This window comes from Oncorhynchus keta, chromosome 19 (genome assembly GCF_023373465.1).
Source record: "Oncorhynchus keta strain PuntledgeMale-10-30-2019 chromosome 19, Oket_V2, whole genome shotgun sequence".
In the NCBI taxonomy this organism is placed as follows: Eukaryota; Metazoa; Chordata; class Actinopteri; order Salmoniformes; family Salmonidae; genus Oncorhynchus; species Oncorhynchus keta.
Genome location: NC_068439.1, coordinates 66,360,501 through 66,386,613, shown reverse-complemented (window position 1 = coordinate 66,386,613; position 26,113 = coordinate 66,360,501). Strand labels below are relative to the sequence as shown.

The window sequence follows — 26,113 nt, the reverse complement described above, 5'->3', positions numbered from 1 at the left end:
AAAATGTAAAAAAGCTCCACGTAAATGTATCAGGCTAAAATAGAATAGAGAGGATATAAAATAAGAGTATTAAAGTGATGCTAGATGTTTTGTATAATTTTTGCCAGTCGTTTTTAAACAGCATACAGAAGGCCTGGTTCTCATATTTCACCCTGTCAAATTTTGTTTGAAAATGTAAACATCTTTCTTAAATTGAACTTTTCCTAAATGTATCTGTGCCATCCAGTCTGTACATGCAGCCTCATCTGTCAAGAGATCAACTGCAGGGAGAAAAACTGGCAAAACTTCCAGGAACTGCTCCTCCTCCAGAAAACACACATACATGCAAGATGAGGTGAGGAAATCAAATCACCCACTGCATAAAATGGTAAATGTCTTGGAATTTGTATATGCTCATTTTCACTAAAATCCTTGTTCAACAAGAAAAATGCAATTAAGCATTTGAGATTGAGTACACAAATCAGGGTTTTATTGATTGAGCTCATTTATCATGTTTCAGGAGTATATTGTACAGTAAAGCTTCAGTAAAGACCAAGAATCAAAAAGAAAAAGTATATCTTAAAAAAAATAGTAAACTTTTGATATGTAACATTTCCATTGAAAACACAAAGCAGATAGGCTACACAACTTTCTAAAGTACGACCAAATCACACTGAATTAAAGAAGAATGATGATTAGTAGGCAAAGGTCAGAATGGGGGAAAAAGGGAAGCCAGCAATTAAGAGCTCATTGCATCTAGTGCTGCACTGCTTTTTATTGAAGAAAGTGAAAACGGAAAGAGCTGTATAAAAACAGATAACATTTGAGGCAGCAAAAACATTCACAGTTCCACAATAATTGTATAACCCATACTGTGCCTTCAAAGTATTCAAACCCCTCGACTTTTCCCACCTTGTGTTGTGTTACAGCCTGAAATCTAACATGTATTACATTTTAAAATGAAATGTCTTGAGTCAATAAGTATTCATCCCCATTCTTATGGGGAGCCTAACAATTCACATACTAAGTTGCATGGACTCTGTGTGCAATAATAGTGTTTAACATTTTTGAATCTCATCTCTGTTTCCCCACACATACAGATAATTGTAAGTTCCCTCAGACGAGCAGTGAATTTCAAACACAGATTCAACCGCAAAGACCAGGGAGGTTTTCCAATGTCTCACAAAGGGCACCTATCAAATCAAATTTAATTTGTCACATACGTGTTAAGCAGATGTTATTGCGGGTGTAGCGAAAAGCCTTTATAGAACTTCGGTAATGTTTTACTCAAATTTGCTCAGTTAAAGTCCCCAGCTACAATAAATGCAGCCTCAGGATATGTGGTTTCCAGTTTGCATAAAGTCCAATGAAGTTCTTTGTCATGGTGTTGGCTTGAGGAGGAATATACACGGCTGTGACTATAAACGAAGAGAATTCTCTTGGGAGGTAATACGGTCAGCATTTGATGGTGAGGTATTCTAGGTCAGGTCAACAAAATGACTTGAGTTCCTGTACGTTATCACAATCACACCATGAGTAGTTAATCATGAAACTTACACCCTCGCCCTTCTTCCTGGAGAGATATACATTCCCATCTGCGCGATGAACTGAGAACCCAACTGGCTGAATGGACTCAGTTTATCCCAAGAGCCATGTTACCGTGAAACAGAGTATGTTACAATCCCTGATGTCTCTCTGGAAGGAAATCCTTGCCCTGAGCTCGTCAACCTTAATATCCAGAGACTGAACATTAGCGGGTAATATACTCGGAAGAGGTGAGTGGTGTGCGCACCTCCTGAGTTGGATTAAAAGTCCACTGACTTTTTGGTAGATGGGTAAAAATAAAAAGCAGACATTGAATATCTCTTTGAGCATGGTGATGTTATTAATTATACTTTGGGATGGTGCTGCAATACACCCAGTCACTACAAAGATACAGGTGTCAGAGAGTAAAGAAACCGCTCAGAGATTTCACCATGGAGCCAATGGTGACTTTAAACTGTTATAGAGTTTAATGGCTGTGGTAGGAGAAAACTGAAGATGGATCAACAACATTGTAGTTACTCCAAAATACTAACCTCAATGAAGGAAGCCTGTACAGAATACAAATATTCCACGTTTGCAATAAGGCACTAAAGTAAAACTGCAGAAAACGTTGCATCATGTTATGCTCATCATCGGCAAGGAATACGGAGTTAAGGATAAAAATACATCAGAATGGAGCTAAGCACAGGCAAAATCCTAGAGGAAACCTGGTTCAGTCTGCTTTCCAACAGACACTAGGACATTGAATGTTCCTGAGTGGCCTAGTTGCAGTTGTCAATTAAGTTGTCTATGGCAAGAAAATGGCTGTCTAGCAATGATCACCAACCAACTTGACAGAGCTTGAAGAATTGTAAAAATAATAATTTGCAAATATTGTTCAATCCAGGTGTGCAAAACTCTTAGAGACTTACCCATAAAGACTTACAGCTGTAATCGCTGCCAAAGGTCATTCAAAATATGTATTGACTAAGGGGTGTGAATACTTGTGAAAATGTGATATTTCAGCATTTCATTTTCAATACATTTGCAAATATGTCAAAAACATGTTTTCACTTTGTCATTACGAGATATGGTGTGTAGGTGGGTGAGGGAAAAAAGCAGTTTAAGTCATTTTGAATTCAGACTAACAACAAAATATGGAATAAGTCAAGCAGTATGAATACTTTCTGAAGGCACTGTACATATTTATTTATACAGTGAGAATCTTTGTGAGATTAAATAAAAATGCATAAATTGCTTCATATAAAATAAAGGCTTGAAGAGAAAAATAAGCCAGCACTGAGGAACTTGACAGCAAAAGTGATGCAAGATATTACTTAGCATTGCACAATTCTTGGCCTCTGGTGCATAGACTAGGCTACAGTCCATAATAATTAGCAGGTACTGTATCACATAAGCCTATTCCAGGTCTATGCTGTGTGTATTCTTCTTAGTATTATGGCCATGAGATTTGTAACTCAAACTTAGTCCTAAATAATCAATAAAATGCCAGGACCAAAGAGTATATGAAAAGCATCATCATCCTTTGACTGATGCCCAGATGATTAAACCAATGACAACAGCAAGAACCGCCAGAACGACAATGAGAATGCAGATCTTCTTCCTAGATTTGCGCTGAAAGGGGCAAAAGAAACACTTAACGTTATAAGAAAATTGTATTGTAAAATATAAAGAAAAAGCATTATGATTTATTCACCCTCAAAATAATGATTCTTATGTTACCTACCTGATAGTCTGCAGCCTGTGCTAACTGCTGGGTGGCATTCTGAACATGAATGTCAGCAGTTTCGACATTGGCCTCTATACTGTCTAGGGGTATAAATGCACAGTGAAAGGGTCATTCTCTCCCAGAGGTTCAGTTTTGGTTTAATATTTTCTTGAAAATGTTGCTGAAAAAGTTAGAGCATTTGACTTACACCATGACGATGACTAGCCTCTCAAATGATGTCATTATCACGTTAACATCCCTTCAGTTTTAACTGTGGGACATAATCGTGTGTGTCTAGCTAGCATAGCTGTTTGTCATCCTCTTTTCCCAGAACACTCATTAGACTGTTCTCCATAAAGACTCCTAAACATGCAGTATTTGATCCCTGTAGGGGTATGCTGTCAATGTTTTGAAAGTGGAAAAGTTTCTAACAGTCAGAAGTTTAGAGGAGTAAATGACTGAATGTATGCTTACCGATCACATCCCCTTGCTCATGGACCATCATTCCCAAGTCCTTAAATATTTCATTTATATCTGTAATATCAGACTGAAAAAAGAGAAAACAAGCATTGAATAAACAGACATCACAAATTAAATGGACTGGATATAAATCCATTATGTAAGTGTGATTTGCAGGATAGCATAAGGCAGTGATCATCAACTAGATTCAGCCGCGGGCCAATTTTTTCTTGAGAGGATGGTTGGGGGGCCAGAACATAATTACAAGTAATTTATAAACTGCAAATTGACAGCAAGAAGCCCAATATTTTACTAAAACATAATCATTTCAAACCTCGCTTGCATTGGTATAAGTTCACGTGTCTCTCTATTATGCGTGGGAATACTTGGGAACAGATTTGGAAATGCTAATCCTCAACACTGGGTGCCCTCAGGGATGCATGCTTAGTCCCTTCCTGTTCACCCACGACTGCGTGATCAAGCACGACTCCAACCCCATCATTAAATTCGCTGATGACAACAGTGATAGGCCTGATCAACGACAACGATGGGCCTATAGGGAGGTCAGAGACCTGGCAGTGTGGTGAAAGGACAACAACTTCTCCCTCAAAGTGAGCAAGACAAATGAGCTGTTCGTGGACTATTGGAAAAGGAGGGCCAAACAGGCCCCCATTAACATCAACAGGGCTGTAGTGGAGCAGGTCGAGAGGTTTAAGTTCCTTGGTGTCCACATCACCAACAAACTATCATAGTCCAAACACACCAAGACAGTTGTGAAGAGGGCATAACAACACCTTTCCCCCTCAGGAGATTGAAAAGATTAGGCATGGGTCCCCAGATTCTCAAAAGTTCTACAGCTGCACCATCAAAGCTGCACCATCAAGAGCATCCTGACCATTTGCATCAATGCCTGGTATGGCAACTGCTTGGCATCTGACCGTAAGGCACTAGAGTGTAGTGCGTACAGCCCAGTACATCACTGGGGCCAAGCTTCATGACATCCAGGACCTATATACAAGGCGGTGTCAGAGGAAGGCCCATAAAATGGTCAAAGACTCCAGTCACCCAATTCAGAGATTGTTCTCTATGCTATCGCAAGGCAAGAGGTCCCAGAGCGCCAAGTCTAGGACCAAAAGGCTCCTTAACAGCTGCTACCCCCAAGCCATAAGACTGCTGAACAATTAATAAAATGGCCACCTGGAATATTTATATTGACCCCCACGCCCTTTGTTTTTAAACTGCTGCTACTCGCTGTTTATCATCTATGCATAGTCACTATACAAATTAGCTCAACTAACCTGTACCGGTACCCCCTGTATATAGCCTCCTAATGTAATTTTCTTGTGCTACTTTTTGATTTTATTAAAATGTTTTACTTTAATAAATATTTTCTTAACTCTAGAGCTTGTAAGTAAACATTCCACGGTAAGGTTTACACCTGTTGTATTCGGAGCATGTGACAAATAATGTTTGATTTGATTTCTGAAATTAAAATCACTTGGAGCTGATTTTAGGGTGTTTTTACAGTGCATTATGTCAAAAAATAATTATCTGAAAACATAGGGGGGCAAATAAAATAGCCTTCGGACCAAATAAGCTATGATTACTGTATGGCTTATGGTATAAGATCATTTAAAGGAATGAAAGACATCCAGCAAAATCAGAATTTAACCCTGAATCTTGTTCACTAATGGTGAGTATTAGGAGTGCTGTCACCTCTAGCTGTCTGATGGAAGTCTCTCTCTCCTGGATGAGCTGCAGGTCCTCTTCAGTGATGGCCACCTCCTGGGACTGTGACTGGACCTGGGCCTGCCCCCCACTGTAGAGTCAGACATGGGGAAGACGTGGTGAACCACCCAAAGCAAACACTCACCTCCCACTACGTCTGTCTGGGATAGAGAGAGATGGGCCTGATGGGCCTATAAAGACTGACATGTTAACACTAAAGTGGATGTTTAGATAAACTAGCAGTTAGAGAATAGTCAACTGTGGGTTTTGTATGTGAATATTAATTTAATGGTTATGCGATTCATAGTAGAACAAAAGGTCAGGACATTAAAAAAGAGAGCTAAACCCCAATAGACCAAATAAAAAATATTATCTTAACTGTAAAAGAGGATGTTTACATTCTCCACAACTGTAGGCAATAATAGAGGAATCAGGATTATAAACTCTGGGTAAATTAATTAAATATGAGTGTCTACAGTGGTTCCTTCCTCTGTTGTCGGCATGCAGTTTTATGTGGCAACAGACAGTGGGATGTAATTTAAACAGCTTGCACAGTATGTTTAGTGCAGCATGTATGTGTACTATTTCACTCAAAAAGCACGAGACCACTGAAATGCTGAACTCTGACCTTTCAAAGACGTTTCCATTTCCTCCAAAGCTGTCGTCAGGATAGCCACCCTGAGGGTGGACAGAACAGTCAGTCTGATGCTCTCTAATTTATGGCTTTATGTGTAAAGTGACTACAGTTTGGGAGGAAAGACCACACTTGAAACATTTACATTTCCTCCCCTCTCGACAACCAAATAACTGACTACTCCTCCTATCACCAATCAACGGCTGTAAATACACTACATGACCAAAAGTATGTGGACACCTGCTCATCGAACAGCTCATTCCAAAATCATGGGCATTAATATGGAGTTGGTCCCCCCTTTACTGCTATAACAGACTTTCCACTAGATGTTGGAGTATTGCTGTGGGTATTTGCTTCCATTCAGCCACAAGAGCATTAGTGAGGTAGGGCACTGATGTTGGGCGTTTAGGCTTGGCTAACAGTCGCTGTTCCAATTGATCCCAAAGGTGTTCGATGGGGTTGAGGTCAGGGCTCTGTGCAGGACAGTCAAGTTCTTCAACACAGAAAAACAATTTCTGTATGGACCTCGCTTTGTGCATGGGGGCATTGTCACGTGAGAAACAGGAAAGGGTCTTCCCCAAATTTGAAATCACGGAATCATCTAGAATGTCAGTATGCTGTAGCGTTAAGATTTCCCTTAGAACTAAGGGGACTAGCCCGAACCATGAAAAACAGCCCCAGGCCATTATTCCTCCTCCGTCAAAACTTTACAGTTGGCACTATGCATTCTGGTAGGTAGCGTTCTCCTGGCATCCGCCAAACCCAGATTCTTCCATCGGACTGCCAGATGGTGAATCGAGATTCATCACTCCAGAGAACTAGTTTCCACCGCTCCAGACTCCAATGTCGGCAAGCTTTACACCAATCCAGCTGACGCTTGGCATTGCGCATGGTGATCTTAGGCTTATGTGCGGCTACTCCGCCATGGAAACCCATTTTATGAAGCTCCCGCCGAACAGTTCTTGTGCTGATGTTGCTCCAGAGGCAGTTTGTAACTCGGAAGTGAGTGTTGCAACCGGGAACAGATGATTTAAAACTCTGCGGTCCCATTCTGTGAGCTTGTGTGGCCTACCACTTTGCGGCTGAGCTCTTGTTGCTCCTAGACGATTCCACTTCACAATAACAGCACTTACAGTTAACCGGGGCAGCTCTAGCAGGGCAAACATTTGACAAACTGATTTGTTGGAAAGCTTGCATCCTATGACGGTGCCATGTTGAAAATTACTGAGCTCTTCAGTAAGGCCATTCTACTGCCAATGCTTGTCTATGTAGATTGCATGGCTGTGTGCTTGATTATACACACACCTGTCAGCAACGGGTGTGGCTGAAACAGCTGAATCTACTCATTTGAAGGGGTGTCCCCATATATATATATTAAATAAGTATGAATGTGTTTGTGTGTGTGTGTATATATATACACAATCCTCAATATCCACACAATACCTCACAATGACAAAGCAAAGACAGCTTTTTAGACATTTTTGGAAATGCATTAAAAATATAAACTGAAATATCACATTTACATTGATGAAGAAAAAAAACGATATAATACATTTTAGAATAAGGCTGTATTGTAACTAAATGTGTATATACACAGTGCATTTGAAAAGTATTCAGACCCCTTGAGTTTTTCCCACATTTTGTTTCGTCTTCATTGTTCCAAACTTCTTCCATTTAAGAATGGAGGACACTGTGTTCCTGGGGACCTTAAATGCTGCAGAAATCTTTTGATACCCTTCCCCAGATCTGTGACTCGACACAATCCTATATTGGAGCTCTACAGACAATTCCTTTGACCTCATGACTTGGTTTCTGCTCTGACATGTACTGTCAACTGTGGGACCTTATATAGACAGGTATGTGCCTGTCCAAAAAATGCCCAATCAATTGAATTTACCACAGGTGGACTCCAATCACATTGTAGAAACATTTAAGGATGATCAATGGAAACAGGATGCACAGGAGCTCAATTTTGAGTATCATTGGAAAGGGTCTGAATACTTATGTAAATAAGGTATCAGTATTTCATTTTCAATACACTTGCAAAAATGTTTTTTTTTAAATTCCGCTTTGTCATTGTGGGGTATTTATTGTGCGTAGATTGACAAAGATTTTTTTTTCGTATCCATTTTCGATTAAGGCTGTAACGTAACATATACACACACACACACACACACACACACACACACACACACACACACACACACACACACACCCATCCAGTACCTTTAAACCTTTTCCTGCATTAAACAAAAACGTTAATGTTGAAGGTGTGGTCTGTACCAGTGGAGGCTGGTGGGAGGAGCTATATGAGGATGGGCTCATTCTAATGGCCGGAATAGAATTTGTGGAACAGTATGAAACGTTTCAAACACATGGAAACCACGTTTGAATGAGTTCCATTAATTCCATTCCAGCCATTAAAATTAGCTTGTCTTCCTATAGTTCCTCCAACCAGCCTCCTCTGGTCTGTACCTAGTAAAGATTGTGTACATTTTTGATGATTACTAACCGACACTCTAGACTCGGCACGGACTCTGGCAACAAACGCCTTCTCTTTCTGAGCAGCCTGCCTCTGTGTCTTTTGGAAATTGGCCAGTGCATTGGAGAAGTCATTGATAAATCTGTCTTTCTGGATCTTTCTCTGGCGCTGGAAGAGAGGCATATGTAAACAAATGAGTTAACATCACATACAGTGTTCATGATACTGTGCCATAGCATCACTCTTTAATCTCAACCGATAGAGAATTATTCTTATGACTTCCGTCTCAGGCCCTCATGTCCTACTTTACATAAGCAGAAGTGAAATACTAACAACTCATTGTGAGACTTATATGAAAAATATTTATATATATTTTCGTTAGCAAGTAATACAACTTGAATGTGTTTGCAATTAAACCCATCATTTGTCTTTCCATTGTCTAAATTAAACATCCAGGACAGTATTGAAAAACAGAAAATGTGGATGTTTGTAAGAATTGTTTTATTCCTGCCATGGCGTGCATTCCAACCTTTCCTTGTGAGCTCTACAAGAATGCAATAATTGCTTTCTTTACCTCACACAAAAATAAATTCCTTCAAAACTGTTGGATTTCTGCTGTCAAGAAAAATGTACATGCAGTGTGCCTTGGGCCTTCCTTGAACGAGAAGGCACAACTACGAAAACAGGAAATAAAGTCTTCATGCGTTTAAGAATATTGCACCAGCAGTATATATAAATAAAGGCGGATCCAAAAGTAACCACCCTGAAAGTACCCTCCCCCCGCCCCCCTGGAACCTTCTGCCGCAGAGCTAAAGATTCGAAACACGTTCTGCGCAAGCTTTTCTTTATCTGTACTTTACGCACACATTTGAGGTCACCCTCACTTCAAATTTCTCACTGTCAATCGTGAATGATAATTCTTCAAGTTTTACCGGTGAAACGGCCAAGTAGCATCTGCATGCCAAACATTTGATCTCAATCACAATTTCATGGGAATATGAAGTGTTGCACAGTACAGTGTTATTTTGAATTATATACAGCAGTGGTCACCAACCTTTTCAGAGTCAAGATCACTTTCCCAGTCAAAAAGCAAGCAGAGACCTACCGCTCAGATTGATTTTTAAACATGACTAAAAACATTTGACATTAACTTAATATAAAACAGTTCTAGACCTAATACATTTCCTAGTACATTATCACAGCATTTTGGCTATATGCCTGTCCTGCCAATGTTGTTATTCTCAGACCATATTAGATTTCAAAACTCAAGCTTTTATAACAAAATAGATGTTCTAATGTAGCACTTGCAAGGCACTGTGGACCATAAATTGAAATAATTTGCTCTTTTATTTTACCGGACTGATGGTAGCTGCATCTGGGAACTCATGATATCAGTGATCTTCAGGTCGGAAAGTCTGAGCGTGAGAAAGATGCCCGAGTTTCCGACTTGGAATTCAGAGTTGGATTGTTCCCAGCCAGTGAGATATCGTTTTCTATCCCCCCCCCCCTCCCCTTCTTTTGAAAATAAATTGTTATCCAATTTATATTCTCATAAAGGTAAAACATTGAGAATGTAGGGTAAGTTTGTTGAAAGTTAGCTAAGATAAAAGACGCAAATACAAAGCGTCAATCAGCAGTTAAAACAAAAACAAAGCATATACTCCCCAACACTGTTTGGGCTTAACGCAGGGGATGGGACTGGGGAAATGGAACCACTCTCAAATTAAACGACAGAGCTATGGCTGCAAGGACTGACCATCCATGATATAAAAATGTGTTTTAACCATGTTTTAAAAAAATGCTATACAGTGTTTGTTTACAAACATTGGAATAAAACAAGCTTATATTTTGGAGTTTAGTTCAACGACCGTTGAACTAAACTCATGGAGGCATGTATAAGTAATATTCTTCTAGAACCAATGGATACATTAAGTCCAAAAATGGATGTAGCAACTGCTGATTGCATTTGTCATTAAAGGGACATTCATAAAAGGTGAACGGAGGGCACTACTACAAGTGCAATTATTTTTTATTGACAAGTTGTGTTGATTGAGACTTGGGAACAGGTCATCCTAGGACCAGCTTGGACAACACAGGCCAGCCCACCTAACATGTGACCAATGAGCACTGAGGTGCTGTTCACCTAGCTGTTTTCACATTACTGTGTGAATAATGTTCTGTCTGCTATTGCACATGACAGTTGTTACTATACGTTTTGTTGCTTGTTGTACAAAAAAAGGTGATGAGTACCTGTTCAGTTGTGACAGGCAAAGAGCCAAATTGCTTCACACTTCGGTCTGTTTCTTTGGCAAGGTGGTTGACATTCTGCTGTTTCTGCTGCCTACATTTGAAAAGTGAAAAGCCTCATTTAGATAATATTCCAATATAATACATATACCTGCATGTAAAAACATCTTTAAAAGTTACAGATAAGAGACTTATTCTGATTAAAACAGAACTCACAGCTGCTGTCTGAGCTCAGTTGTGTCTTGTGGGGTTCCCAACTTATCCACAATACTCTGTATTTCAGATGCTGGCAGAAACAAGGCACACATATTGTGACACAAAACAACATGTGTGTTCATTCAACAGGAAAAGCATTACATTTGAAAATGCATTCAAAATAAAAAATATAATGTAGATATGTTAATACATTTGAGTCTACCCCCAGGCCTCATAGGATATGTGTAGTAGTACCCTATTGGCCTACGAACGTCTGAGGATATAACAAAACTTGTTTGTACTGATTTACATGTCGTGGTTGTGTGCACAGTTTGTCCATGTGTATCAATTACTTTGTTGTGCGATCTTTTGGATGTTGGAGATTATCGTCTGAGTAAGCACATTTGGGTCCTGCACTTTTCCGTACTGGTAGGCCATCGTTGACACATTGGGAGTCTCCCCAAGACCTTGAAATATAAAATGTTGCAAGTATTGTTGTCAGTCACTCACATGGCTTGCCTCAGTTCACTTCTATTCATCTCCCACCTGCTTTATGTATTATGAACACTCATTCCCATAGACATACATATGTGCTGTCGCCAAAGTGGGAAAAATCCCCCATGCTTGTATAAAATAGTTTTTAAGTGAATAAACCATGAATGTTGAGGAACATAATAGGCCACCAGTAAGAGAAACACATGAATGTACACAAGAGTACAGTCTGCAAAAGGTTAGTTGAAGTTCATCAGCCAGCCGTCCAATCAGATACAGGCATTGGAAGAGAGCACAGGCAGGGCAAGCTAACGCCCTCAACCTGAAAAACTAGACCAGAAAAATGCGGAAATACGAACGCCTGAATAACTGGGCATGGATGAATGTCAAATACGCCCCCTCCCCACTGTGTCTATTTGCTACTCGTATGGCATAATATACATTTCATCAAACGCTAAAAACATGAATGGTAAAGTAGCCATGTTCATTTAGATCAAGGAAATACTGCAGCGTAAAGAGAGAGATACATTGTTGCACAAATAATAATAATAATAATAATAATATATGCCATTTAGCAGACGCTTTTATCCAAAGCGACTTACAGTCATGTGTGCATACATTCTACGTATGGGTGGTCCCGGGAATCGAACCCACTACCCTGGCGTTACAAGCGCCATGCTCTACCAACTGAGCTACAGAAGGACCAAATGCTGACAACTTTCAGTAAACATTAAAATCCCTTTCAGCTCGCATGAATTACAGCTTAATTGTCGCTTGTCGACATTTACTAATCATTTGCATATCCAAACATTGCTGATGGAAAATTTCGGGGAACACTAAATATTCGTTTACCTTAATTAATGAGTTCTGTCTTGACAGTCTACTCGGCCTACACTCTGCTTCCTGATCGGTGTGTCATGTTTTTCTAGTCACATGATCCACTCTAAGCCGCTTTACAGCAAAGATCAAATCATAGTGCAAGAGGTGAAGTGAGAAGATTTACTTCGCCCAAAATCTTTACACAAAAATAAGACCACGAAGTGAGGAATTTGTGCATGTAGGTTAATGAGAATGTCGAATTTGGTCAACACAAATGTAATTGATTGCTAATTTGTTACGTCTTGCTTATTTGAACGAATAGAAGTTTCATAAATGGTTTGGCTGTTACACATGCACATATATAATTGGACGCACATGGCATTACGGTAACTTAAAAAACAACAACTTTATAACCTAACGCAGCAAGCATAAAAAACTCCTGAAACTAGATCCCCCACATTCTGGCCTTGATGAGATTTGTTTTTAAATGTTAGGAGAGGTTCTCTTCTGCACTGTTCAACCAATCCAGAAAATGTGGACGAGGAGTTAAGACGTAGAGTGTTGCCTTGTTAACGTCCAAAAACGGAGGTGACGACACGCGCTCGCACTTCCTTTTCCACTAACAACCGGAATATCCTTTTATAATCAGCCTCGGCGGGGCTAAAGCTAAATTGTGCCTGTTGTTTATATGCGCATTTGCCCTCTCAATGGCTAGATCTCTCCTCCTCCTTCCATCTTCGAGGACATGCTTTTCCATCGTTAGAGTAGCTGTCTTCTCACTATAATAGATCATCTTTGATAAAAATGTCTAGCTCAGACAATGGGACTGGAAGCCGGGTGCCTGTGGTTGTTTAGTTCAACTCTAGCCATTATATGATTAGACACAAGATGATTGAGGTACAAAAATAATAATATCCAAAGACACATTTTATGTACTTTATACGCTTTATTCTAAGGTAGGCCTACGCTACATTCAAAATACAATAAGAAGGGATTTATAAATTAAACAAGATTACATGAAGAAGACCAGGCAAATATCGACAGCAGTATAATGTTCAGAAGAGGTTTCTCAAATGCTTCTCTTCATTTTCCTCATTGAACACACTATCCAAGGTGGACAGGTCATAGCTTATGTTTTAAAAAAACTGCCACTAAGCCACATACTGTACATGTATTGACATGAATCCTTTTGTGAGAAGTAAATTACAGTAACTGGACAATTCATCTGCCGCCCAAAAAAGGGCTATTATGAAACATTTACATTTTTTTGCATGAAGTTAGTTACATACTGTTCACACATAGTTGTATATTATATTGATGTAGCTTTACAATAGATCACGTAGTAGCAAATACATTTATATAGGAAGAATTTCTATTGAATATTTTTAATGTGACAATGAGATTAAGACATTTTCGAAACCATGGATAAAACAGTGCATAGATGATTGGATTTGCAGTAGAATTAAAGTAACCCAGCCAGATAAACACTTCAAAGAGAATAGGTGGTGTGCTAAAGTTTGTGTATGGATCAACTATGGAATTAACAAAGAAAGGCAGCCAGCAAAAGATGAAAACACCCACCACAATGCCTAAAGTTTTAGCTGCTTTCCGCTCTAACCGTTGAGACACCACACCTCTACCTCCCTCATTGGAATTCTTTTGGCTGTCTTCAATCTTTTTTATATGTTTTTTTGCTACCAAAAATATTTTGGTATACAAACCCACCATTACAGAGCACGGAAAGAAAAAGGCTATCAACGTGTCTAGGGCGCCCCACAAAGCATTAAGGAAAAGATTACAACTTCCCAGGCAGTATATGGATGCAATGAATTCATCCAGTCCTCTAACATTTGCTTTGGAATATAGTAGGCCATAGGAGTACAATGCAGCAACGGCCCAACTGGCAAAAACCATGAGCCATGCAATTGGTATAGTAATCTTGGTGGAATAGCGAAGTGGACTGCACACAGACTCATATCGATCTATGGCTATGAATACCAGGTGGAAAATTGAAACAGATGTGAGGAACATATCAGAATGCAGGAAACAAAAAGCATCTCCAAAGTACCAGCAGCCCTCCACAGCCTTAATTGTACTAAAAGGCATCACAGTTACTCCAACTAGCAGGTCTGCAACTGCCAAAGACATTATAAGCATGTTAGTTGGCGTGTGGAGCTGTTTTATGTGAGCAATGGAGATAATGACCACACCATTCCCTAGAATAGTGACCAGCATAACAGAAACAAAAAATATATATAAAGCAATTTGAACCCCTTCACTGAAAATTTCTCTGGTGCAGGAGGCATTTGATTCTGGGTAACAGAACATCTTAGGATCCAGATGTTGATGAGATGAGATATCCATTGCCAAAAACAAAAAGACATTCAAGTTAGAGCTGATCACTTGCTACTGTAGTCACAGGTGCAGGTGTGTGAGTGGTGCTGAATCCAGCACAGTCTTCTTAGAAGAATGACAGAGTTTATATACTGTATTGGACATATTTTGGGCACACCCCTTTCCCTGCTACCAGCCAGTTATAATAGGTTACATGATTTACATCTGTTTATATTATATGTGTATATTCAAGTAATGTACAGCATGACAGTATGATAGTTTCGTAAAATAGTGATGTCATGAGCACTAAGCTCAAAATTACTGTTCCAGCGGTGTGTACCTCAAGTAGGCACTAGGAGGAGACAAAGAACACTATTAAACAAGGTGACAGGCATTGAAATACATTTATTTCAGGCAAACAGCTTTATATGAAACAGGTTAAAAGCAGCTTCCGTTACATTTTCACTCAAGCTTTATCTTTTAGTTGCATAACTGTTACATGTTACATCCCATCATAATTCATATATTTATTTGAACACACATCATACAATGTCAACTGAAACTTTACTCAGAATACAATTTAAATCTACAAGAACCTCTGCGAAAGATGTGACCACTGATGATGATTCTCAAAGCCCTCCTGAACCAAGTGTAAAAGAAAGCATAGACAATAGGGTTAAAAGCAGAGTTCAAATATCCAAACCAAACCAGGGTATCCCCCAACAGCGGGGGGATGGAGTACTGTATGAAAGGGTCAATGATGAGGCACAAGGAAAAGGGACTCCAGCAGATTAGAAACACTCCCACTACTATTGCCAGAATATTTGCCCCTCGTCTCTCTCTACGTCCAGAGTCTGCCTCTTTAAACTGACGAGATAAATCTTTAATGGACCTGGCCTGAGCCCTGGCAACCCAATATATCTTGGAATATATACAAATCAAGATCATGCCGGGGATGTAAAAACTGAAGGAGGATGCTACTAAAGCTGCCACTGGACTAAAGAACACCTGACAGCCTCCAACGCACTTGACATGTGTTTCATAGAAATCCTCCTTGCCTTTCAGATTGATCTCAGGGAAGATCATTCCATAAGAAAAAATGGCAGGGACCAGCCAACTGGTGGTGATCATGATCAATACAGTGTTATTGGTGATGATCAGTCTGTACGACAGTGGCCTGCAGACAGCAAAGTAACGATCAATGGAGATGAAGGATAGATGGAAGATGGAGGATGTGCTCAGCATAATATCAGTGCTGGTGTGGAGCTTACACAGAAACCCTCCTAGGTACCAACAGCCCTGGACAGAGCGCACAGCACTGCACGGCATTACAAACACTCCCAGAAGGAGGTCACACACAGCCAAGGAGACGAGCAGTTGGTTTACGGAGGTTTGAAGCTGCTTGAAGTGTGCAATGGAGGTGATGACCAGAAGGTTCCCAATAACAGTCACCAGTATGGCCAACACCATCGATGTGAACATCGGAACCTGAACGCTCAGGGGTCGAGCAAACCTCACACACGATCCACTCAAAGACTCGTAGCAGAAAAGAGTCTGTGATTTCACAGTGTTGTTGAGGTTCGAAGTATTTGAGAAGTCCATTCCACCTGGTGTTTTAGGCCTAGAGAAAAGGAACAATTTGATCACATCTTTAAATGTGTTTTTCAACATTTTTCATGTTTTCATCGGTTATCTACATTTATGTTTGCAAAATTAACTGGACTTACTTTCAACTAAAGTTTTGCAAGAATAGTGTTACTGTAACAGACGGAACACCGAACTGCTGGTCCAAAACGTTGTTCTGAGTCAGATTATTGGGCTTCTGAAAATACAACACATCCTGCTGATAATGCTTCCCATCGGAATCCAGTTTATTTCTAAAAATAACACAAGTGAGGGCAATGCACTATGGCTATGGTAACACATTCCCATATAAATAGTAAGCTATTACTATCTTCATGAAATAGTTACACATTTAATAAACACAGTTTTTATCAAACTTTTATACTATATATCATAGTATGTAAATGTAATCATGCAACTTGAACCACTACTTCTGTAAATGACTAGTATCAACAACAATTTCACATCACAGAAGTTAATGAAGCATAATTGGGGTAGCATCAACTAGTCATTCTGTATGTGGTTCTTGATTGAAAGGTCACAAAGAAAGAAAATAGTGTTGGAATGTCATCTTTCTTATTCTTGCTCCTTTGAAAATATGAAAAGTGGTATGAATAGACAGACTCCATGCAATCAACCTAAAACCTATACTCACCTTAACATCTACAAATATTGCGCGTTCTTTAATTCGTTCTCAGCAATCAATACCTTAATCCCAATTATTTCATTGGAAACACTAAGCACTGATTTTGAGCTCTGGTCAGGATCCTTTCAGCTGAGGGAAACAAAGAGACAAGTAAACACTGTCGTCATGTTGACTTGTTGAACAATTGGTTATGAAATGATGGTGTGTAATATAGATCATGCATATGAAAAGTTTAATCTCACCTAATCATAGTCAGCAAACCATGTACCCCCTCCTTCAGCCTTAGGCTCTACGAGCACCTAGACTTTCCTCTGAGTATTATATAAACGGACGGATGCTGCTTCACAGCCAATGAAATTAGAGTTTTGGTCAGTGGAGACTCCTATTGTATGTTGTTTACTGTGTCTGATGAGTCCACATGACTCAGTTGACAACATATTATGGGCAATTATGGGCCCATTTGCAATAAACAATTAGCATTGTAATAATGCAGGATTATCTGTCATAATCTAAATAGCAATCAAGCACAAGAAAAGATCACACATTTAAGTATTCAAGAATCAATAGGTATACACTGGGCGACGAATGCATAACTTTGAGTTGCATATTGGGGAGGTCAGCCTCAATGGGTTCTGAGGTCAACACACTTGTAGGTGTTAAGGAAATTACTGTGAAATAGTTATTTCTGGTGAATTTTGAAGGGAAAATAGATAAAATCAAATCAAATGCTATTAGTCACACGCTCCGAATACAACAGGTGTATGATTACTTATGAGCCCCTGACCAACAATGCAGTTTAAAAAATAAATATATTTCTATATACAAAAAAAAAAAAAAAATAGGAATAAGAGTAAGAAATAAAAGTAACAAGTGATTTATGAGCAGCAGTAAAATAACAATAGCGAGACTATATACAGGGGGGTACCTGTACAGGGTCAATGTGCGGGGGCACCAGTTAGTTGAGGTGCTATGTACATGTAGGTAGAGTTATTAAAGTGACTATGCATAGATGTGTGTGTGGGGGGTGCAAATAGTCTGGGTGGCCATTTGATCAGGAGTCCACCCTATAGGCTGTCTCGTCGTTGTCTGTGATCAAGCCTACCATTGTTGTGTCATCGGAAAATTTAATGATGGTGTTGGAGTCATGCCTGTCCATGCAGTCATGAGTGATCAGGGAGTACAGGAGGGGACAGAGCACACACCCCTGAGGGGCCACTGTGTTGAGGATCAGCGTGGCGGATGTGTTGTTACCTACCCTTGCCACCTGGGGGCGGCCCATCAGGAAGTCCAGGATCCAGCTGCAGAGGGAAGGCAGGGTAGCCTAGTGGTTAGAGTGTTGGACTAGTAACTGGAAGGTTGCAAGTTCAAACCCCTGAGCTGACAAGCTACAAATCTGTCATTCTGCCCCTGAACAGGCAGTTAACCCACTCTAGGCTGTCATTGAAAATAAGAATTGTTTCTTAACTGACTTGCCTGTTTAAAAAAGGGAGGTGTTTAGGCCCAGGGTCCTTAGCTTATTGATGAGCATTGAGGGCACAACGGTGTTGAACACTGAGCATTAGTCAATGAATAGCATTCTCACATAGGTGTTCCTTTTGTCCAGGGTGGAAAGGGCAGTATCAATTGCATCATCTGTGGATCTGTTAGGGCGGTACTCAAATTGGAGTGGGTCTAGGGTTTCTGGGACAATGGTGTTGATGTGAGCCATGACCAGCCTTTCAAAGCATTTCATGGTTAAAGACGTGAGTGCTACGGGTCGGTAGTCATTTAGGCAGGTAACCGTTGGTGTTCTTGGGCACGGCACTGTGGTGGTCTGCTTGAAACATGTTGGTATTACAGACTCAGACAGGGAGAGGTTGAAAATGTCAGTGAAGACAGTTGGTCAGCATATGCGTGCACTCCGAGCACGTCCTGGTAATCCGTCCGGCCCAGCGGCCTGTGACCTGTTTACAGGTCTCACAGTCGTCTGGAACAGCTGATGCTCTCATGCATGTTTCAGTGTTTCTTGCCTTGAAGCGAGCATAGAAGTCATTTAGCTCGTCTGGTAGGTTTGTGTCACTGGGCAGCTCTCGGCTGTGCTTCCCTTTGTTGTCTGTAGTAGTTTGCAAGCCCTGCCACATCCGACAAGATTCGGAGCAGATGTAGTACGATTTGATCGTATTCCTGCATTGACGCTTTGCCTGTTTGATGGTTCATCGGAGGGCATAGCAGGATTTCTTATAAGTGTCCGGTTTAGAGTCCCGCACCTTGAAAGTGGCAGTTCTACCCTTTAGCTCAGTGCGAATGTTACCTGTAATCCATGGCTTCTGGTTGGGGTGGGGACGACGTCCTCGATGCACTTATTGATAAAGCCAGTGACTGATGTGGTGTACTCACCAATGCCAGGATTGGACGAATCCCGGAGCATATTCCAGTCTGTGCTAGCAAAACAGTCCTGTAGTTTAGCATCTGCTTTATCTGACCACTTTTTATAGACTGAGTCACTTGTGCTTCCTGCTTTCATTTTTGCTTGTAAGCAGGAATCAGGAGGATAGAGTTATGGACAGATTTGCCAAATGGAGGGCGTGGGAGAGCTTTATACACGTCTCTGTGTGTGGAGTAAAGGTGATATAGAATTTTCCCCCTCTGGTTGCACTTTTAACATGATGATAGAAATGAAGTAAAACTGATTGAAGTTTTTCTGCATTAAAGTCCCCGGCCACTAGGAGCGCTGCCTCTGTATGAGCGTTTCCTGTTTGCTTATGGAGGAATACAGCTCATTGTGTGCGGTTTTAGTGCCAGCCTCGGTCTGTGGTGTATGTGGACAGCTACAAAAATTACAGCTTATCATGAGATACTCTACCTCGGGCGAGCAAAATCTTGAGACTTCCTTAGATATCGTGCACCAGCTGTTGTTTACATACATTACTGTTAAAAAGTTTTGGGTCAATTAGAAATGTCCTTGTTTTTGAAAGAAAATCACATTTTTTGTCCATTAAAATAACATCAAATTGATCAGAAATACAGTGTAGACATTGTTAATGTTGTAAATGACTATTGTAGCTGGAAACAGCTGTTTTTTAATGGAATATCTACATAGGCATATAGAGGCCCATTATCAGCAACCACCACTCGTGTGTTCCAATGGCACGTTGTGTTAGCTAATCCAAGTTTATCATTTTAAAAGGCTAACTGATCATTAGAAAACTATTTTGCAATTATGTTAGCACAGCTGAAAACTGTTGTTCTAATTAAAGAAGCAATAAAACTGGCCTTCTTTAGACTAGTTGGGTATCTGGAGCATCAGCATTTGTGGGTTCGATTACAGGCTGTAACGGCTTTCCTCTTCCTCTTCTGAGGAGGAGTAGCAAGGATCAGAAACAGTTCTGTAAGGTGACAAAACACATTAGACAGAAAATAAACACCCACGAGTGGGAAAAGGCTACCTAAGTATGATTCTCAATCAGAGACAACTAACAACACCTGCCTCTGATTGAGAACCATACCAGGCCAAACGGAAAAACACAACATAGAAAACGGAATATAGACAACTCACCCAACTCACGCCCTGACCATACTAAAACAAAGACATAACAAAGGAACTAAGGTCAGAACGTGACACAGGCTCAAAATGGCCAGAAACAAATAACCTTCTTGTGAAACTCGGCAGCCTATTCTTGTTCTGAGAAAATAAGGCTATTCCATGCAATAATTGCCAAGAAGCTGAAGATCTCGTACAACACTGTGTACTACTACCTTCACAGAACAGCGCAAACTGGCTTTAACCAGAATAGAAAGAGTGGAAGGCCCCGGTTTTACTACCAGTCACTGTCTTCCACTAGTGTAGTGGCGGTAGGTATGAAGAAGTATACTTCATAGCTATGTTATTCACGGAGGAGCTAACCTGATGATGGAAGTACTCTAAGTATTAGACCAGTCGTACGTGGTGTGATTGTGGTTCATGACTTCTAATAACTTTTCTCCTGAACGGAGGGTTCTATATATTAGTGGCGTGTGTAACCATTGCAAGAGTGCAATGGAGATTCCCTTCCCCGTGTTGCACTCTGAGTGACTCCTATGTCGCTATTATCATTAGCAATTTAACTTGTGAGGTTACTAATCCTCTTACTGAGTGTTGCTGGACTGACTGTGCTATTGGTACTGGTACTCAAGGGGTCCAGTTGTCCTACCGATTTATTCTGAAATGTTATCCTACAGGAATACATGATTAGAGCATTTTACTAGTTGTCTTGTAGTGACTACTACACATGGCAAGGAATGATTATTGTTGCCATTTGTTTTGGAGGTGGACAGGTCCACTGGACTTCATTTACGACCAGTGTGGTACACCTCAGTACTATCTTAGATGTATTCTAAGATAATCCCCGTCTCGGGGCCTGTCTGCTCTTCACTGTTCTCAAAGGGGAGTTTACAACTAGATTTGATTTATGCTCTGGCGGCCTCGTACGGTGTTGTCCGTAGTCTCGACCCCCCCATCGGCCTCGATAAGGCTCATCATGGGTCTGGGCTATTATTCCCCCCTTTGTGTCTCGGGATCCCCCCACCAGCGGGTGGTGTTGGTATCCGAGGCGCAAACGAAAAGTTCGGACCCTATGTTCGAGTTGTAAGTGGCCGCGTTATTATGAGAGTGGCTGTACCCTTTCAACCAAATCTCCTGGTGTTTGTGCTTCAACACCCTCAGTGGCTGTAGAGGCATGTCAGTCACCACTGCGTCCGCGTGTGGCAACCTCTTCAGTACCTGCGAACTGAGACGAGGATATCGGTTTGTGATATCGCAAAGTGTTTCACCAGTGGGAGTCATCGGGTCAGTTGCTGGACTGACGCCATTAGTGTCATTGTAAGGGTTGACAGTCCCCCACAAAGTGTAAAGTGTGTCATCGGAAGCAGAGTATACTCTGCGAATCAATGTTTTTCTTGCTGAGACAGCCGCAGTGCTTGCTGAAGTGTCCGAAGTGCAAGAGAAATTCATCTCAACTACTGTATTGCATGACTGCAAGGAGGAGGGAAGTTGCTCATTCACAGAGACAGCTGGCTCGAAATCATGACAAGAATGGTCAATCAGGTTGGCTGGTGGAATGTGTCGAGATATCGTAATATCTCCTTGGATCGGATTCTGCACCAAGAGGTTTCTAAACGTCTTTTTCCCAAGGGGTGCTTTTGACAGATACCCCTCGTGAATGACTGCGTTGCAACTAGCGTTAGGGGAGGACAGTGTGATCTACTCCAAGTAGCAGGGGTACAGTTTCGAGGCTGGTAACATACACAGGGTGAATGAGCGATACGTCCTGGAAGTGTAGTTTCAGCATGACTCTCCATGTGAGAGGCGAGGTAGTCTGAGTGACCCCTCAAAGTCTAGTGTCGCATCGTTCCACTTTTACCCAATGTTTAGTTGGCTTCAAAGCCCTTTCTAGATCATTGGTGGTTGAAGATATCCCTCTAGTGGTGTGGGGGCTGTGCTTTGGCAAAGTGGGTGGGGTTATATCCTTCCTGTTTGGCCCTGTCCGGGGGTGTCCTCGGATGGGGCCACAGTGTCTCCTGACCCCTCCTGTCTCAGCCTCCAGTATTTATGCTGCAGTAGTTTATGTGTCGGGGGGCTAGGGTCAGTTTGTTATATCTGGAGTACTTCTCCTGTCCTATTCGGTGTCCTGTGTGAATCTAAGTGTGCGTTCTCTAATTCTCTCCTTCTCTCTCTTTCTCTCTCTCGGAGGACCTGAGCCCTAGGACCATGCCCCAGGACTACCTGACATGATGACTCCTTGCTGTCCCCAGTCCACCTGGCCATGCTGCTGCTCCAGTTTCAACTGGCCTGGGCCCTAGGACCATGTCCCAGGACTACCTGACATGATGACTCCTTGCTGTCCCCAGTCCACCTGGCCATGCTGCTGCTCCAGTTTCAACTGTTCTGCCTTACTATTATTCAACCATGCTGGTCATTTATGAACATTTGAACATCTTGGCCACGTTCTGTTATAATCTCAACCTGGCACATCCAGAAGATGACTGGCCACCCCACATATGCTCTCTCTAATTCTCTCTTTCTTTCTCTCTCTCGGAGGACCTGAGCCCTAGGACCGTGCCCCAGGACTACCTGACATGATGGCTCCTTGCTGTCCCCAGTCCACCTGACTGTGCTGCTGCTCCAGTTTCAACTGTTCTGCCTTATTATTATTCGACCATGCTGGTCATTTATGAACATTTGAACATCTTGGTCATGTTCTGTTATAATCTCTACCCGGCACAGCCAGAAGAGGACTGGTCACCCCACATAGCCCGGTTCATCTCTAGGTTTCTTCCTAGGTTTTGGCCTTTCTAGGGAGTTTTTCCTAGCCACCGTGCTTTTACACCTGCATTGTTTGCTGTTTGGGGTTTTAGGCTGGGTTTCTGTACAGCACTTTGAGATATCAGCTGATGTACGAAGGGCTATATAAATAAATTTGATTTGATTTGATTTGATCATCAAACAGTGTTTGAGAGATGAGTGATATTGTCGCACCCGAATCAATTAACGCATGACAATAGGTAGGTATGGGCATTTCGATTCGTGTTTAGTGGACATATTCCCCACAAAGTGGAGTGGTCGTTCACAACGACGTGATGTGTCAATTCTGTTCAACGTGGAAGCAGATCAACTTTTATGATTTTGAGTGGGCTTGGCTTTAACGAAGCGTTTGACCTTTTTCTTCGCAACTTTTGTATCAGAGTCTATAGACAAAGCCGGTGGGCTTGTTTCTTGATCAAGCGGGCCCTGGATAGGGTCTCGAGTGAGAGTTGGAGAGATTTGAATTTTCCTGTGGACCTGGTGTCCGGTAATTCCCCGTCTAGTCCTTGTGACTTATCTTTTACACTTTTCTCAAATGTTTCTCGCTTTAATTCTTCACGTAGTGGAACTTCTGGAGAACATTGGTCTACATTTTGATCATCCTTCAACCCTTTGTTACCCTTGTGCTCTGACACTTTGTGTGGGTTGGGTGCAGGAACGTAGTGAACAGGTTGATTGTAGCGGTAGTCGTTTTGATGGCAACGTGCTTTACAGTTATTTAGACCGCGGAGGTTATTGGATTCATGGTTTCGTGGTAGAAACTGTTGTTGTGCGTCATCTCTTAACGCTCCAATACCTGATAATTCACCCTCTGACTGGAGTGAGTGCTCCTGGTCAAACTTCAAAACCGAGTGGTCAGGGCTCTTAGCATTGCGAGCTTTTGATGCCTCAAAAGCTGTGCTTGCAAGCTCTCTGAGTTGTAAGATAGGCAAGCCAACGTGGGCTGCAGGGCCCAAGTAGGTAATGAAGATAGGATACATGTTCGACAGGAACATTTGTTTAAATGGTAACAGGTCTTCCATGCCTGTTTCAGTGAGTAGGCCAAAGTAAGCTGAACGAAGCCTAAGCTTGTGGGTGTTGGTTCCGTGTAGCCAGTGAGCTATCGTGTTTGCGAGTCGCAGAACCACTGAATTCTAATTTCATAGCTGTGCCAAGTTTAGCGTAGTTATTTAGCACGTGTTGCTGTTGTAGGCGAATGAACCTTGTCACGTGTCTATTCGACGTTCGCTTCAACAGGTGAACCCTGTCAGAACCCATAGCGTTCGGGTAGCCATCCACCGCGTCCTCTATGTCAGCTAAGAACGTCTCAGTATCGTTTGGCTGACCTGGAACGGGGTCAAAGGTGGGGAAAGTCTTGATGAGTTTGTCAAGGTATTCCGCGTCAAGCGGGCGGAGAGGGTTGGCTTCATCCTGTGGGGAAAGTGGGGCCGAAAGGCCAAGATGAGAAGCCAAGCTTTGGCTTTGTTGGCCAAGAGGCGCTATATTACTCAGTGCCGAATGGCCAAGAGGAGAAGACTGAGGGACACATGTTGGAGGCAATGTCTGAAACCTATCGTCTTCACTCCTTTGAGTCCCGGGCTCCGGTTGCTTGGATGGATAGTAGAGCGTGACCATTCTGGATTTCCTCCAGATGGTACCTAACGGTGGTATTCTGCTGCATTGCAGAGTCCACTTGAGCGCTTAGAGTACTGATTTTGGACACGTGAGTGTTGCACTTGCTCCTTTCGGTCTCAAACTTATCTGTCATGGTTTGCAAATAGAGGTCTTGAGTACTGAGCGAGAGATTCAGTGATGAGATTTCTTCCGCTTGCTTAGAAATCAAGATTTCCATCTTCATCACCCGAGTTCTCTCATCATTCATTTGGTCAGCGACTTCAGTGAGTTCTGCTGATTTGTCATCCAACTTTGTCATCTTGTTCATCAATTGATTGTCTTTGGTCTGCAGAATTTTGAGTAGAACCGTGTTACTCTGAGTAACGTTCAACAAAACTGCCTGCATGTTATCAAATTGCGTGCTCCTGTTTGTAGATAACTCAACAGATTTATCTAGTTTGGAGTGGATTACCTCGTATTTAGTTTTGGCTAAATCGAGTTGTTCCTGGAGACAATGATTTTGTTGAAGAGTTTATGCTCGTTCATCGTCATAAGTATTTGCAATTACTTTTAATTGTTCAGATTTCAAACGCAGTTTCTCGATTAGCAGAATGTTTTCATTTCCTGCTTTTGTCAATAGTTGCTCATTTCTCCCCACCTGTCCCCTCATGTTAGCCATGTCTGGCACGTGTTTCAGCTGTGCACTGTTGTATTGGACCGATGTCACATTTTTCTGGCGATACATCACCAAAGGTGGGGAGAACCGTCACAAAGCCTGTGTTTGATGGTTGATTTTGGTGAGCATTCGCAATTTCGGATGTTTTTTCGCTAATGGCATAATTAGGGTTGGTGTCGCTGCTGAGGTCAGAGATCAGTCCTTTTATGGGTGGAGGTTCACTAACTAGTGGAGGAGTGGTGACCACCTCCTTTGATAGCTTGCACATTATTCGAAAAATTTAGAGGAAAAATGTTCCTATTTTTTTTAGAACGTTTGGGTTTGGAATTCATTGGAAGCTGTAAAGACAAGTTTAATCTATTTATAGATGTTGATGAACCATCGGTACCGCACCAGTAATGTGGAAGTTGGACGTGAATAATAATGCAAAAGCAAATTTAATTAATTCATCAATGCCAATGATTAATCCTACCTGGGTAGGCTATCTGGGTATTAAAATTAAATAACCTGAGAAGTTGCTTCATCTAGGTTAATATGAGAAGTTTAAAAGTGTCTCATTTGATTGGAAGATCATTAAGTTATGTTCAACAATTTAGTTTATTAAATTGAATGAGACAATAATCCATACAATCTC

The 26,113-nt window shown here is 41.4% G+C and overlaps 3 protein-coding genes across 4 annotated transcripts; all 3 read right to left on the bottom strand.

Moving 5' to 3' along the window:
- Positions 1 to 447: 447 nt before the first annotated feature.
- On the bottom strand, positions 448 to 12,832 carry LOC118398721 (syntaxin-7-like). 2 transcript variants are annotated; one of them, XM_035794360.2, is made up of 10 exons: positions 12,329 to 12,832; positions 11,331 to 11,447; positions 10,999 to 11,068; positions 10,786 to 10,876; positions 8,566 to 8,703; positions 6,048 to 6,097; positions 5,408 to 5,510; positions 3,707 to 3,779; positions 3,251 to 3,333; positions 448 to 3,138 (listed from the first exon to the last, which is right to left on the bottom strand). In XM_035794360.2, the coding sequence occupies exons 2-10, from the start codon at positions 11,413 to 11,415 to the stop codon at positions 3,043 to 3,045; spliced, it is 789 nt and encodes a 262-aa protein (XP_035650253.1). In that variant the 5' UTR covers positions 11,416 to 11,447; positions 12,329 to 12,832; the 3' UTR covers positions 448 to 3,042. The 2 variants fall into 2 exon arrangements, with proteins under 2 accessions (XP_035650253.1, XP_035650255.1); XM_035794362.2 differs by having other exon boundaries at positions 11,331 to 11,444; positions 12,322 to 12,830.
- Positions 12,833 to 13,220: 388 nt separating this feature from the next.
- LOC118398720 (trace amine-associated receptor 13c-like) lies at positions 13,221 to 14,652 on the bottom strand. The gene has a single exon (XM_035794359.2). The coding sequence runs from the start codon at positions 14,650 to 14,652 to the stop codon at positions 13,624 to 13,626; it is 1,029 nt and encodes a 342-aa protein (XP_035650252.1). The 3' UTR covers positions 13,221 to 13,623.
- Positions 14,653 to 15,177: 525 nt separating this feature from the next.
- On the bottom strand, positions 15,178 to 17,545 carry LOC118398719 (trace amine-associated receptor 1-like). Its single transcript, XM_052471060.1, has 4 exons — positions 17,134 to 17,545; positions 16,901 to 17,020; positions 16,350 to 16,444; positions 15,178 to 16,243 (listed from the first exon to the last, which is right to left on the bottom strand). Exon 4 carries the CDS (start codon positions 16,222 to 16,224, stop codon positions 15,187 to 15,189), a length of 1,038 nt encoding a protein of 345 aa, XP_052327020.1. The 5' UTR covers positions 16,225 to 16,243; positions 16,350 to 16,444; positions 16,901 to 17,020; positions 17,134 to 17,545; the 3' UTR covers positions 15,178 to 15,186.
- Between the last annotated feature and the right edge of the window lie 8,568 nt (positions 17,546 to 26,113).

Bases quoted from the DNA above. Each gene is read 5' to 3' on its own strand.
- LOC118398721 (XM_035794360.2), bottom strand. From the start codon at position 11,415: ATGGCCTACCAGTACGGAAAAGTGCAGGACCCAAATGTGCTTACTCAG. The intron at 3,334-3,706 runs GTAAGCATACAT...TTATACCCCTAG, and splicing joins TGAGCAAGGGGATGTGATCG to ACAGTATAGAGGCCAATGTC. The intron at 3,139-3,250 runs GTAGGTAACATA...TGCCCCTTTCAG, and splicing joins CACAGGCTGCAGACTATCAG to CGCAAATCTAGGAAGAAGAT.
- LOC118398720 (XM_035794359.2), bottom strand. From the start codon at position 14,652: ATGGATATCTCATCTCATCAACATCTGGATCCTAAGATGTTCTGTTAC.
- LOC118398719 (XM_052471060.1), bottom strand. From the start codon at position 16,224: ATGGACTTCTCAAATACTTCGAACCTCAACAACACTGTGAAATCACAG.